The sequence below is a fragment of the Macaca thibetana genome, chromosome 3 (genome assembly GCF_024542745.1).
Source record: "Macaca thibetana thibetana isolate TM-01 chromosome 3, ASM2454274v1, whole genome shotgun sequence".
NCBI classification, from domain to species: domain Eukaryota; kingdom Metazoa; phylum Chordata; class Mammalia; order Primates; family Cercopithecidae; genus Macaca; species Macaca thibetana.
Genome location: NC_065580.1, coordinates 145,241,061 through 145,255,654, shown reverse-complemented (window position 1 = coordinate 145,255,654; position 14,594 = coordinate 145,241,061). Strand labels below are relative to the sequence as shown.

The 14,594-nt window shown below is 48.5% G+C and overlaps 1 protein-coding gene across 1 annotated transcript in view; it reads right to left on the bottom strand.

Moving 5' to 3' along the window:
- Positions 1-245: 245 nt before the first annotated feature.
- MMD2 (monocyte to macrophage differentiation associated 2) overlaps positions 246-14,594 on the bottom strand; it is a 50,835-nt gene continuing 36,486 nt past the window's right edge. Inside the window, exons 3-7 of the mRNA XM_050784161.1 lie at positions 14,322-14,482; positions 10,116-10,190; positions 5,457-5,558; positions 4,197-4,266; positions 246-1,865 (exon numbers count right to left, since the gene is read on the bottom strand). Coding sequence (XP_050640118.1) covers positions 1,662-1,865; positions 4,197-4,266; positions 5,457-5,558; positions 10,116-10,190; positions 14,322-14,482 — 612 coding nt within the window. The 3' untranslated portion in view covers positions 246-1,661. The remainder of the gene's footprint in view (positions 1,866-4,196; positions 4,267-5,456; positions 5,559-10,115; positions 10,191-14,321; positions 14,483-14,594) is intronic.

Here is a 14,594-nt window from a genome sequence, read left to right as displayed (position 1 = left end):
CCAACCCGCCCTCCCCTGCAAAAGTTTCCCCACTGACCTCCAGCCCTGACCCCAGCTGGTGGGAAATATTTGGTGAGCTCCACAGGGCAGGCTTACCGAAGACAGCTTCCAGGCATTAGGAGTGCCTGTGTAGACATATAATGCTTGTGTAGACACACGTGTGCACACACATGCACATATACACGCACATACACAGGCAGGAGGACAAAAGCTATCCAGCATCTCCCAGCATGGAGGCAGTCTGGTCTGTGAAATGTGTCGAGATAATTTAATACTGGCTTGGACATATGGGGTTCCAGGTGCAGGAGCCCTGGAACCCACTGGAATGTGCTAGAGATAAGCATAAGGCATTCTGTCTGTGCCCACTCCACTCTGGTTGGGATTCGCAGAATGAGGACCTCCTGATTTGAGACAGATTATTTATCCAGAGAATCTGAGATTCCAATTCAGATCCTGGAGGTGGGCCTGCTACTCACCTCCCCAGTAAATGTCCAGGCAGCATTGGACAAAGATGCTGGCCCCGCCCTGACGGGGACTGAAGAACAGGTCCCCAGAAGCCTTGTTGTTGGGGTACTGGGCACTTCAGAGGTTGAGGGGACCTGGAACAGCCTCCCTAGATCCATGTGCCTTCCTTTTGGGGTACACCTGAGTAGCCTCTAACAGCCACTGATTGGCACCAAGACAGAATCCAAAGGTTGGTATCACAAACCTTAAGTATGGAACAGCGAGCAAGTGCCCAGGGACTGTTTGCCCCATCTTATGAATGAATGGCTCTTGTAATGTCTCTGGATTTTGGGGGATGGGAAGAAATGGCCAAGTAACAGCATCCTCATCCCCAACTGTACTGAGAACCAACTACGGTGGAACAGAACATCAGGGGCTGCATGGGTGTGTGCCTCAGTTTCCCTCTACTGCCCCCAAACTGCCTACTCCAGGAGCTTCCCAAAAGGGAAGGGGAGATGAGGAGATAGGCATGCAAATGCCCATTTGGAGATTTTCAGCTACTCTGGCCATGATCCCATTTCAGAGCACACCAGACAGGAAGGGCAAAGAGGTCGCATCATGAGTGCCAAATTGATTGGTACTGGCTGCCCAGAACACAGTGCTGGGAAGAATTCTGACATCACCCACGTGCTGCACTTGATTGGTGATGTCTGCCATGGTCACAGCCATTCACCATCCCTCATCTACAAGCTGGGCTGTCCCCTTTCCCTGAACGGGAGACAATTCGCCAACCTGGACTTTGGTAGCAGAGAGGGAGGCCCTGGCCACCCAGGTATGAACAAGCCACAGGACTCCTTGCCAGATTCCTCAGGACCTTTGAAACACAGATTGGCCCGTCATTCCCCAATTTTCCAGGACCACGCCTGCTTCCTTTTCTGAAGATGTTAATGTTGCTTGTATTAGGAAACACTCATCTAAAATAGAAACACATTACAGGGTTAATTTCTCCTCTGTGAGAATGGCTAAATGCTTGCTTTCTCGCTGGGGACTCGAGGGACGATCTGGTCATCACCAGAAGTCACCTCAGAGCCATCAAGAACTCTACCCAATGAAGGGAAGACAGGCCTTCGCGCTGTGCTCTGGGTTAACGTTCGCAAAAACGCTTCCTGTGGTGCTGCACTCCTAAAGCCCAAGTGACCTCTGGAGTCTGGGTCACCTCATTTGGACACCTTGGTGTGCAGGGTGCTGGGCAGATAGAGGTACCTCCAGATGGCATAGTAGTGGGTACCAGCACCAAATGCTACAAAGAGATGCCAGATGGCGTGGGCAAAGGGGATCCTCCCGTCACTCTTGAAGAAGACCATGCCCAGGCAGTAGAAGACCCCTCCGGTCACCAGCTCCCAGATGCCCTCGGTGTTGGGCTGTCGGCAAGGACAAGGGTGGGGCACAGGTCAGAGGGGCAGCCAGTGTGGCTGGAAGTACCAGCCAGTCCCCACCACCCAAAACTAACAGACACACAGGTGGCAAACCAGCCCAGACTCCCAGGTGGGAAGCCTCAACACTGATATGCCAGCGATTCTCCCCAGACTAGTTCTTAGATGTCCCATTTCTATTAAAATCTCACCAATTTTTTTTTTTTTTTTTTTTTTTTTTTTTTTTTGAGACGGGGTCTCAGTCTGTTGCCCCGGCTGGAGTGCAGTGGCACAAGCGTAGCTCACAGTAGCCTCCAACTCCAGAAACAATCCTCCTGCCTCAGCCTCCTCAGTAGCTGGGACTATAGATATCCCATGGTGCCACCATGCCTGGCTAATTTTATTTTATTTTTGGAGATGGGGGCATCTCACTATGTTGCCCAGGCTGGTCTCAAACTCCTGGCCTCCAGTGATTCTCCCACCTCGGCTTCCCAAAGTGCTGGCATTACAGGGGCGAGCCACCACACTCAGCCTCAAATAATATTTGTATAACTTACCTGTTTTTGTTTTTGTTTTTAAGATGCAGTTGCTCTTTTGCCCAGGCTAGAGTGCAGTAGCAAGATCTCGGCTCACTGCGACCTCTACCTCCCGGGTTCAACCCATTCTCCTGCCTCAGCCTCCTGAGTAGCTGGAACTACAGGTGTGCACCACCATGCCCAGCTAATTTTTGTATTTTTAGTAGAGATAGGGTTTCACCATGTTGGCCAGGCTGGTCTCAAACTCTTGACCTCAGGTGATCTGCCCACCTTGGCCTCCCAAAGTGGTGGGATTATAGGTGTGAGCCACTACGCCTGGCCTATAGCTTATCTTTTGTAAAAATGTAATACATCTGGGTATATACACAAATAATTGAAAGCAGGGTCTTGACACATATTTGCACACCCATGTTCATAGCAGCGTAATCACAACAACAAAAGGAGGAAGCAACCCAGGGGTCCACCAAGGAATGAATGGATAAACAAAACGAACTCGAGGCCAGGCGCCTCACGGTGGCTCACGCCTATAATCCCAGCACTTTGGGAGGCTAAGGAGGGCAGATCATGAGGTCAGGAGTTCGAGACCAGCCTGGGCAACATGGTGAAACCCCGTCTCTACTAAAAATACAACAATTAGACTGGAGTGGTGGCGCATGTCTGTAATCCCAGCTACTCAGGAGGCTCAGGCATGAGAATCATTTGAATCTGGGAGTTGGAAGTTGCGGTGAGCCAAGATCATGCCACTGCATTCCATGCTGGGTGACAGAGTAAGACTCTGTCTCAAAAAATAAAATAAAATAATGAGGACAGGACAGAGTTATAGTTTGCAGAGATGCAAAACGTTCTGAAGATGGTTGGTGGTGATGGTCGCATGACAATGTGACTGTGCTTACTGCCACTGAACTGAATATTTTACCACAAGTTTTTAAAGTAATGGCATGGCAAAAAAAAAAAAAAGAGAGAGAGGTAGAGAAAATAATTTTTGTTTTGCTTCATGGCAAAAAATATTTAGAGAAAAAAAACATGGTAGGAAAAAAGTAGTAGTCCTGGACCCCGGATGTGAGTACTATTAACATGAGTTGTTCTTAATAAAAGAAACTCTCTGCAGGGCATGGTAGCTACACCTGTAATCCCAGCACTTTGGAAGGCCAAGGTGGGCTTAAGCCCAGGAGATCGAGACCAGCCTGGGCAATATAGTGAGACTCCCATCTCTAAAAAAAAAAAAAAAAAAAAGAAGCAGCAGCAGAAAAAGAAACACTCATAGGATAGGAGGGAATTGAGCAAGAAGAACCTGCCAAGCCCTCACCAGGCCAGGAATTCAAGACTATTCTAGGCAACATAAGGAGATCCTGCCTCTACAAAAAAAAAAAAAAAATTGTTCTTTTGAAACAGAGTTTCACTCTTGTAGCCCAGGCTGGAATGCAGTGGTGCGATCTCAGCTCACTGCAACCTCTGCAACCTGAGTTCAAGAGATTCTCCTGCCTCAGCCTCCAGAGTAGCTGAGACTATAGGTGTGCACCACCTCTGGCAAATTTTTTTTTTTTTTTAGAGATGGGTCTTGCTGTGTTGCCCAGGCTGGTCTCAAAACCCTGGACTTAAACTATCCTCCCACCTCAGCTTCCCAAAGGACTGGATTATAGGCATGAGCCACTGCGCCTGGCCTACTGCCTCTTTAGACAAGACATGCCAGGCCTCAGTTTCCCCACCTGCCATAGGAGAGTGTGACAATCTCAACAGCCAAGTCCAGCCCAGACACTCTTGGTCCCTTGCAGGGACCCATCCATGCAGGGCTGGCAGCACTTACCATGGAGAGGATGACCAGGGCAGGGAAGAAGCCCATCACGATGTAGCAGAGAAGCTCCACAAGCTTGTACCTGGCAGGAAGACAAGCCATGCCAGCCTTAGGACATGCCTCCCCACAAGGAAACCGCACACAGCTCCGTGTTCCTGGGGAAGAGGGAACACTCTGGCCAGAACAGTGAGAAGAAAGGACGCTTTCTCTGCCCAGCACGACTTGGCTCAGATTTCACCCAGCTACATCCAACAGGTGCTGGCAGTTGTGTGACCTTGGGTACTTTCCCTCCCTGAGACTCAGTTTCCACATCTGTGAAATGCATGCTGGTGCCACAGCAGGGATTACAAACATTGGGCATAGCACACACGGGCACTTCCTATGCTCAGCCCATGGCAGACATCACTATTCGATCCCAGCATCTCTTCCCATAGGGCCCAAGCAGCCACTTCCAATCGAGCTGGGTTGCTGCAGCAACCGAAGCCTCTTTGCTGTCCCTGGACTAAATGACTTCCAGAGGTTCCTGGGCTCTGAGACTGCAGAAAGTCTGTTATTCTCTTTTGCTTCTATCATCCTGTTTCTATAATAATCCCACTGAATTATTTCCATCCCCATCACTCGGCAGAATGGGGATACAGAGAGTGTGGCTCTTTCAGGACCTCTCCCTTCATCTCTAATAATTTAGGGAGGGCAGGTGGCATGTGACCACCCCCACCCCACCCCGGTTCAATGGGGCTGGGAACCTGTGTTTTTTATTGTTTGTTTGTTTTTGAGACAGAGTCCCCCTCTGTCGCCCAGGCTGGAGTGCAGTGGCGCAATCTTGGCTCACTGCAACCTCCACCTCCCGGGTTCAAACCATTCTCCTGCCTCAGCCTCCTGGTTAGCTGGGATTACAGGCGCCCATCACCATGCCCGGCTAATTTTCACATTTTTAATAGAGACAGGGTTTCATCATGTTAGCCAGGCTGGTCTCAAACTCCTGACCTCAAGTGATCCTCCTTCTTCGCAGATCACTCGGCCACCCAAAGTGCTGGGATTACAGACGTGAACCACCACGCCTGGCCACCTATGATGTCTTTTTGATAACTTCAAGTTGACCCTAGGGGCTGCAAGACCTGGTGGCCACCCATGAGCCTGAATGGCATGACAGCCAGCGCTGTGCTCTCACGACTATGGCATCATCCTGGGCTCTCAACTTCCCAGGAGTACTGCCCAGGAGGTTGGAGCATCTAAGGGAATCCCGCCACCCTGCAGCCCCCAGGCCCGGCTTACCGCTCATGGAAGAAGAAGACATAGATGGTGCCCACGGAAGCCATAATCCAGACCAGCCAGCGCATGTGGGAGGCCCAGGGGCCCAGCTCCCGAAGGTTCAGCCTGGGAGAGAGAGAGCCAAGGCCATGGCCCTGAGGAGGGCCCACCAAGACCCCAGCCCTTGAGGACTGGCCTGTCACAGGAAATGGACCCCAAGGAAGTCCTGTCACCCGTCGCTCCACGGAAGCTCCTGTCGTTCACAGGAAGACAGGTGAACAGGCAGAAAGTGCGCTAGATAACTTGAAGCAGCAAGCAATGCTTAGAGGAAAATTAGTAAAATTGATAATATCTAGAAGAAAAGGTAAGCAGCACCTCAAACTGGCAGGATGATGAACAGGTAAAGCCTGTTTGGCGGGAATTGTGCATTCTCCGTCACTGCAGTTCCGGCAGCTAACCAAAGCAACGCTGTTTTGTTTTGTTTTGTTTTGTTTCGCTTATTTTTTTGAGATGTAGTCTCTATCTGTGCCCCAGGCTAAAGTATAGTGGCACAATCCCGGCTCACTGCCACCTCCACCACCTGGGTTCAAGCGATTCCCCTGCCTCAGCTTCCCGAGTAGCTGGGATTACAGGCACCCACTGCCACATCCGGCTAATTTTGTATTTTTAGTAAAGATGGGGTTTCTCCATGTTGGCCAGGCTGGTCGCGAACGCCTGACCTCAGGTGATCCACCCACCTTGGCCTCCCAAATGCTGGGATTACAGACCTAAGCCTCCGCGCCTGGCCTCCAATCCTTTGCTAATAATTATTTTAAGAGACAGGGTCTTGCTACTTGAGAAGCTGAGGCGGGAGGATTGCTTAAGCCTGGGAGGTCAAAGCTGCAGTGAGCCATGATCACACCACTGCACTCCAGCCTGGGCAACAGAGTGAGACCCTATCTCAAAAAAAATTTTAAATAATAATAATTTAAAAATGAAAAATATGAGGAAGATCTGTTTTTACCAACATAGATAGATCTCTAAGCTATATTGTGAGGTATTTGGTAGGTAGGGGGTATGAACCAAGAATGAGATGACTAATATTGTGTGTATGTATAAAGAGAGAACAGTCAGCCAGGCACGGTGGCTCACGCCTGTAATCCCAGCACTTTGGGAGGCCAAGGCGGGCGGATCACGAGGTCAGGAGATTGAGATGATCCTGGCTAACACAGTGAAACCCTGTCTCTACTGAAAATACAAAAACAAAATTAGCCAGGCATGGTGGCGGGTGCCTGTAGTCCCAGCTACTCGGGAGGCTGAGGCAGGAGAATGGTGTGAACCCGGGAGGCAGAGCTTGCAGTGAGCCGAGATGGCTCCACTGCACTCCAGCCTGGGCGACAGAGCGAGACTCCATCTCAAAAAAAAACAAAACAAAAGAGATAACTGTCAATGCACAGAAAAAGATCTGAACCTCGTCCCATGTGGTTTTGTCTGGAAAGGTATAATTAATAGTGGTGATGATTGCAGAAGAGGGTCCTTTAGGTTTTTTCTGGAATGAATTTCTATTTTTTTTTTTTTTTTTTTTTTTTTTTTTTTTGGAGATGGAGTCTCACTCTGTCACCCAGGCTGGAGTGCAGGGGCGTGATCTCAGCTCACTGCAACCTCTGCCTCCCGCGTTCAAGTGATTCTCCTGCCTCAGCATCCAGAGTAACTGGGATTACAGATGCACCACCATGCCTGGCTAATTTTGGTATTTTTAGTAGAGACGGGGTTTCATCATGTTGGCCAGGCTGGTCTCGAACTCCTGACCTCAGGTGATCTGCCCGCCTCACCCTCCCAAAGTGCTGGGATTACAGGCGTGGGCCACCGCACCTGGCCTGGAATAAATTTCTGAAATGAGAATGTGTTACGTACAACTTCTGCCAAAAAAAGTGACCTGTGTGGAGTCTGTCATTATAAAGAAGTTAAGTAACACTGAAAAGTTTAAGAGTAAAAAATAATAACCCGTCTCATTACCTAAAATAACCATCAGTGAACATCATTCGAGATATCCTTCCAAGTAGACCTAAAAATAGGCCACCAGGTAGAAGGATAGGACGGGATGAAGGGAAAGGAGAAAGGGTGAGAATTAAGTTATGCACATCATTTTTAATTAGAAGTATTACATTTAATTTTAACTTGACTTTAAAAGAAGAAAATGGACACTTAAAAATTTTGCTGAAATTCAAACAAACGTTTTTTCACCATAAAATTCACTTGGATTCTGAAGTTAAGATAAATTATGTAGCACAAAAAAATTGAATTTTCAGCCGGGCGCAGTGTCTCATGCCTGTAATCCCAGCACTTTGGGAGGCCAAGGCAGGTGGATCACCTGTGGTCAGGAGTTCAAGACCAGCCTGGTCAAAATGGTGAAACCCCATCTCCACTGAAAATACAAAAATTAGTTGGGTGTGGTGGCGGAAGCCTGTAATTCCAGCTACTTGGGAGGCTGAAGCAGGAGAATTGCTTGAACCCGCGAGGCAGAGTTTGCACTGAGCCAAGATCACACCATTGAGTTCCAGCCTGGGCTATGAGAGTGAAACTCCATCTCGGGGGGGGAAAAAAAAAGTTGGATTTTTAAAATTACATGTTTCGGGTTCTTGTTTGTTTGTTTTTTTAGAGACAGGGCTCACTCTCCCAGGCTGGAGTGTGGTGGCACAATCATAGCTCACGGCAGCCTCGATTTCCTGGGCTCAAGCGATCCTCCTGTCTCAGCCTCCTGAGTAGCTGGGAACACAGGCACACGCCATCACAAACTAGTTTCTTTCAAACACTATTCATGGATATGGGATTCTTGGACTTCTTTCACGTGTGACAATGGTGCCTATTGTTTTTATGGCTGCATGACAACCCCATTTGATAGTTTATTCCGAAGTCTATCTTTGGGAAATGATTAGAAGTGTCTCCACTGTGTGTCAGCATTAAATGGTGCTGTGGCCACATTCAGAAGCCAGCTTGTTTTTTTCACTTTGCAAATAATTTATTTTTTCAGTCTCAGTGCCTGAAGAATTTGTCTCATTCTTTCATTTCCATCAGCTTCTCTCTGATTGCTCTAATTTTGGCTTTTTGAAAATGTCTGTATTCTCCCTGATTATGTAAAATCTTCAGTATTTATTTGGTTTTTGGTTTGTTTCTTTTTCCCCCATAAAGAGAGGGAGCTGGGGGTTCTGTTTGTGACAATACGCTCAGATACCAGCACAGGGCCTGGCACAGGGCAGTGCCCAGTCAATCACAGCCGGGGTAAAGGTAAAGAAGAGAGACTCAGGCTGGGCGCAGGGGCTCACACCTGTGATCCCAGCACTTTGGGAAGCCGAGGCAGGCGGATCACCTGAGGTCAGGAGTTTGAGACCACCCTGGCTGACATGGTGAAACCCCATCTCTACTAAAAATACAAAAATTAGCGGGGTGTGGTGGCACATGCCTGTAGTCCCAGCTACTCAGGGGGCTGAGGCAGGAGAATCGTTTGAAACCGGGAGGTGGAGGTTGCATTGAGTCGAGATCACGCCACTACGCCCGGCTGAAAATCCAATTTCCCTGTGCTTTACATAATTTATCTTAACTTCAGAATCCAAGTGAATTTTATGGTGAAAATTCTGGGCAAGAGAACAAGACTCCATCTCAAAAAACATAAACAAAACAAAAAATAAAATCAAAATAAATATATACTTAAAAAATGTGGCCACTGCAGTGGCTCATGCCTGTACTCCCAACACTTTGGGAGACCGAGGCAGGAGGATGGCCTGAGGCCAGGAGTTCAGGACCAGTCTGGGCTACATAGTGAGACCCATCTCTACAAAAATAAAAACATTAGCCAAGCATGGTGGCTTGCACCTGCAGTCCCAGCTACTTGGGAGGCTGAGGCGGGAGGATCACTTGAGCCCAGGAGCTGGAGGCTGCAGTGAACTATGATCACAACACTGCACTCCAGCATAGGCAATAGAGCAAGACCCTGTCTCTAAAAAAAAATTTTTTTTAATTTAAAAGCTATATTAAATAAATTAAATATTAAGTAAATATAAATATAAGTATATATGTATATATATGCATGTGTATGCATGTCTGTCTATTACACATATTTATATATATGTGCATATATATAGACACATGCATACATATGTACATATTAATATTTGCTTTTCTGGATGGGCGTAGTGGCTCACACCTATAATCCAAACACTCTGGGAGACAGAGGTGGGGAGATCACTGGAGGTTAGGAGTTCAAGACCAGCCTGGCCAACATGGTGAAACACCGTCTCTACCAAAAATACAATAATTAGCTGGGCTTGGTGGCGCACGCCTGTAATCCAGCTACTCAGGAGGCTGAGGCAGAAGAATCGCTTGTACCGGGGAGGCAGAGGTTGCAGTGAACCAAGATCTCGCTGCTGCACTCTAGCCTGGGTGACAGAGTGAGATTCTGTCTCAGAATTCTCAGAAAGAAAAAAATGATGTATATATTTGCTTTTTCTGCATAAAATAACTCAAGAAGGACACGCAAGAAAGTGGGTATAAGCAGCTGCTTCCAGGAAGGAGAAAAGTGTGGCGGAAAGCTGTTCACCTAACTCCTCTGTGCCAGGTCAACATATTACCCAGCCAAATAGAAAAATAAATTCAAACAATGAAAAGAAAGGCTGCCAAGCGTTTGCTGAGCGGTGGGACAGTACTCACCAGGGTGCGTAGGAAGCCGCTATGAAGAAATAGATGACCATCCGGTCGAACATGTGTAGACAGTGTTCCACCATCCTAGGGCGGCAGAGAAGCCGGTGGTCACAGCCCCTGCACAGAGGGAAGGGCCAGTGCCCCCAGAACTATGCCCTGGGCTGATCGTGCCTGCCTACAGGTTAGCGGGGCTGGGTTCCTCTATCCAGCCAGGACCCCTTGGGCCTCAGAATCCCCATCTGTAAGTGACCAGGGCAGTGGTCTTCAAACCAGGCTCCTTATCATCACCCTAGGGCTGCATGGAGACACCTTGCCTCGGGGATTCCACTGAAGGCCTTGTGCCCCTGCAAGTAAGGATCGGACATCCTCCTTCACACATTTTTTTTTTTTTTTTTTTTTTTTTTGAGACAAAGTCTCACTCTGTCTCCCAGGCTGGAGTACAGTGGCACGATCTCAGCCCACTGCAACCTCTGCATCCCGGATTCAAGCCATTTTCTTGCCTCAGCCTTCCAAATAGCTGGGATTACAGGCACCTACCACCATTCCCAGCTAGTTTTTGTATTTTTAGTAGAGACGGCGTTTCGCCATGTTGGCCAGGCTGGTCTCGAACTCCTAACCTCCAGTGATCCACCTGCCTCGGCCTTCTAAAGTGCTGGGATTACAAGTGTGAACCACTGCACCCGGCCATCCTCCCATACTTTAATCAGAGCCATTATGCATTTCTGCTTTATATACTGGGTTTTTCCAAAGATTTATAATGGGGAAAGAATTCTGTGGAGAATGTGCAAAAATGGCCAGACAGAGTGGCTCACACCTGTAATTCCAGAGCTTTCAGAGGCTAAGGCAAGAGAATTGCTTGAGCTCAGAAGTTGGAAACCAGCCTGGGCAACATAGTGAGACCTCATCTCCACTAAAAATTAGAAAGATCAGCCAGGCATAAGAGTGCATGCCTGTACGCCTAGTTACTCCAGAGGCTGAGGCAGGAGGATCTCTTGACCCTGGGAGGTTGAGACTACACTGAGCCATGTTTGTGCCACTGCACTCCAGTCTGGGCAACAGAGTTAGATCCAGTCTCAGAAAAAAAAAAAAAAAAAAAAAAAAAAAAAAAAAACACTCCAAAAACTACTAAATTCCGTGCCCCTCAAGACTGTCTGGGAGCTGACATTCTAATGCTGGAAGAACTTAGTGGTTCAGATCTGAGTTCTGGAGCCAGAAGGCCTGGGTTTGAATTCCAGCTCTACTCTTCAGGAGTACATAACCTTGAGCAAGTTACCTATTCGCTCTAGATCTCAGCTTCCTTCTCTGTAAAATACGGAGAATGCCAGCAACCTGACACGGGGCTGTAGGGAGGATTAAATTAGCTAATATTCAGTGCAGTATATAGTAAGTGTTCAATAAATACCAGCTGTTTTGGCCGGGTGTGGTGGCTCATGCCTGTAATCCCAGCACTTAGGGAGGCCATGGTGGGGGATCACCTGAGGTCAGGAGTTTGAGACCAGCCTGGCTAACATGGTGAAACCCTGTTTCTACTAAAAATACAAAATATTAGCTGAGCGTGGTGGTGAGTGCCTGTAATCCCAGCGACTAGGGAAGCTGAGGCAGGAGAATTGCTTGAGCCTGGGAGGCGGAGGTTGCAGTGAGTCAAGATCATGCCATTGCACTCCAGCTTGGGCAACAAGAGTGAAACTCTGTCTCAAAATAAATAAATAAATAATAAAAATAAATAAATAACCATTTTTATGATGACCTCACCTTGTATAGTGAGCGATAACCCTCAATACATGGGACTGTCATGGTGCCAACCACCACAGTGGTGCCCAATGAGTCACACCCCTGGTATTCACACACTGGGACTCTCCCCTCCCAAAACAAATAAGGTAAACTCAGGGAACCACTAGGACATTGCAGAAATGATAGTGTATGGTTCCTAAGGCCAGATCATAAAAGACATTACAGCTTCTGCCTTGTTCTGTTAAGTTGCTAAGTTTGGGGGAAACAAGCTCCCATGTGGCTGTGAAGACACAGCCACACTACAACCCAGCACTAACTCACCAGCCAAGTGAGGGGGCTTAGACTCTCCAGCCCCAGTCAAGCCATCAGATGACAGCAGCCCCAGCCAACCTCTGACTACAGGAAACACCACGGACTGGAGCCACACAGCTAAAGCTCTCAAATTCCTAACCCCTTGAGGCTTTGAGAGAGAGTAAGTGTTTCTTGTTATTTTAAGCCACAATGCTCTGGCATACTTCGTTACAAAGCAATCACTGACCTGTACAAACTGTGGTTCTGTCTAGCAAAGTGCAGCCCTGAACAAATTTGACAAATGATTGTATGCACGGCTCAACTGCATGTCTTCCTAGAAATTAAAGGGAGTGGCATACAGCTTTATGGGGGGCCTGGATTCCTAGAGTCAGTTTGGGTTGAATGTGGCTGCTATGCAACCTTGAGCAAATAAGGTTTCTTTTCGTTTTCTTTTCTTTTCTTTCTTTCTCTTTCTTTCTTTCTTTCTTTTTTTTTTTAAAAAAAAGACAGATTTTCACTCCGTTGCCCAAGTCAGAGTGCAGTGGCACTATCTCAGCTCACTGCAACCTCCACCTACCAGGTTCAAGCAATTCTCGTGCCTCAGCCCCCTGAGTAGCTGGGATTATGGGTGTGTGTCAGACACCGTGCCTCGCTAATTTTTGTATTTTTAGTAGAGACAGGGTTTCACCATGTTGGCCAGGCTGGTTTCAAACTCTTGACCTCAAGTGATCCTTCCACCTCGGCCACCCAAAATGCTGGGATTTCAGGCATAAGCCACCTTGCCTGGCCTCGCTGTAATTTTTTTTTTTTTAATCAAAACTAGCCAAACGCAGTGGCTCACATTTGTAATCCCAGCACTTTGGGAGGCCAAGGAGGGCAGATTGCCTGAACCTAGGAATTCAAGACCAGCCTGGGCAACATGATGAAACTCCATCTCTACAAGAAATACATAAAATTAGCTAAATGCGGTGGTGCATGCCTGTAGTCCCAGCTACTCAGGAGGCTGAGATAGGAGGATCGCTTGAGCCCTGGAAGTGGAGGTGAACCGAGATGAACCGTTACCATACTCCAGCCTGGGTGACAGAGTGAGACCCCATCTCAAAAAAAATAAAAAATAAATAAATAAATAAAAATCGAAAATGTAAAACTCAGGGATTCTAATGCCTACATTGCAGAATTAGTGAAAAGATTAGGGAATGGCACCTGTAGCATGCCTGGAACAAAGCCCAGAGGGGAGCTGGCCCGTCATGACCACCCTGCAGCCAGCAAGGGCTTTTCTCTTGCTCCTCTCAGAAGCGAGCAAACCAAGCCAGGCGTGAAGGCTCATCCCTGAAACCCCAGCACTTTGGGAGGCTGAGGCGGGTGGATCATTAGAGCCCATGAGTTGGAGACCAGCCTGGGCAACATGGTGAAACCTCATCTCTACAAAAAGATACAAAAATTAGCCAGGCATGATGGCACACACCTGTGATCTCAGTGCCTCAGGAAGCTGAGGCAGGAGGATTGCTTGAGCCCTGGAGGTGGAGGCTACAGTGAACCAAGACTCTACCACTGCACTCCAGCCTGGGCAACAGATTGAGACTCTTTCTCAAAAAAAAAAAAAAAAAAAAAAAAAAAAAAAAGTTGGCCAGGCACAGTGTTGGCCAGGCGCAGTGGCTCACGCCTGTAATCCCAACACTTTGGGAGGCCAAGGTGGGTGGACCATCTGAGGTCAGGAGTTTGAGACCAGCCTGGCCAACATGGAGAAACTCCATCTCTACCAAAAAAAAAAAAAATACAAAATTTAGCTGGATGTGGTGGTACACACTGTAGTCCCAGCTACTCGGGAGGCTGAGGCAGGAGAATTGCTTGAACCCAGGAAGCGAAGGTTGCAATGAGCTGAGATAGCACCACTGCACTCCTGCCTGGGCTACAGAGTGAGACTCTATCTCAAAAAAAATAATAATAATAGGTGAGCAAACCAGGCTCCCCTGGGCGAGGTGGTCTGCCCCAAAGAGACCCAACTGCAGCCTGTGTAAGGCAGGGCCTGTGCCTCCTGCAAAGCCAGCCTGTGGGTCACCTACCCCAGCCCCTCCCAGCTCAGCAGAGAATGTCACTAGGCAGACTGGATGTCCTGGTTCACCCCCCGGGCCGCCATGGGTCCCCCTGCCCCGACCCCCTACCCGGCATGGGTCCCCTCTGGGCAGGAGGCACCTGAGGTGGCTCTTCTTCCAGGAGATGGTGTGAAACACGGTGGACACCACGAAGAGGCCGCAGAGGCCAAGGCCGTAGATCCAGGCAGAGATGGTCTCCCAGTCATCGTCCGACAGGAAGTACAGGTTGGAGCTGCCCAGGATGCTGGGGATGATCCAGAACTGGAGGGGCAGGGACGGCGGGGACAGGTGCAGCAGCTGCGCGGCTCAGAGCACGCCTCCTGCCCCTTCCCCGGCTGAGCTGCCCAACGTGGCAGCACTCGTCTCTTGAAAT